The 266-nt window shown below is 50.8% G+C and overlaps 1 protein-coding gene across 1 annotated transcript in view; it reads right to left on the bottom strand.

The window, feature by feature from the left end:
• Positions 1–266, bottom strand: part of LOC114031212 — a 28,565-nt gene that overhangs the window by 25,230 nt on the left and 3,069 nt on the right. The window contains exon 3 of the mRNA XM_027846238.1: positions 55–205. Within this exon, the coding sequence (XP_027702039.1) occupies positions 55–205 (151 nt within the window). The remainder of the gene's footprint in view (positions 1–54; positions 206–266) is intronic.

Below are 266 nucleotides of genomic sequence, written 5' to 3'. Positions count from 1 at the left end.
TCAGATTTCCAAGTTCCTTCACTTTGGGGGGAGCAGGGGGAGGAACCTCTTTACCTTTAACGACAGAATCTTTTCCATGATGATATGCATGCCTTCGTACTGCCAGGCCATGTATTCATCGATGGAGGCCTGTATGTGTATATCAGGTGGGTACCAATAGATGGAGGTGTTGAATTTTCGGGTCAGGTATAACAGGATGGGCACGCTGCAAGGGAAGGGCCAGGAAAGGGGGAGAGAGAGGCCAGGTGTTGTGGGTGGGGCAGAAT

The sequence above is a fragment of the Vombatus ursinus genome, unplaced genomic scaffold (genome assembly GCF_900497805.2).
Source record: "Vombatus ursinus unplaced genomic scaffold, bare-nosed wombat genome assembly UNPS02015098.1, whole genome shotgun sequence".
Classification (NCBI taxonomy): domain Eukaryota; kingdom Metazoa; phylum Chordata; class Mammalia; order Diprotodontia; family Vombatidae; genus Vombatus; species Vombatus ursinus.
The sequence above is the reverse complement of the archived record's forward strand: the minus strand, read 5'-3'. Positions and strand labels throughout refer to the sequence as shown.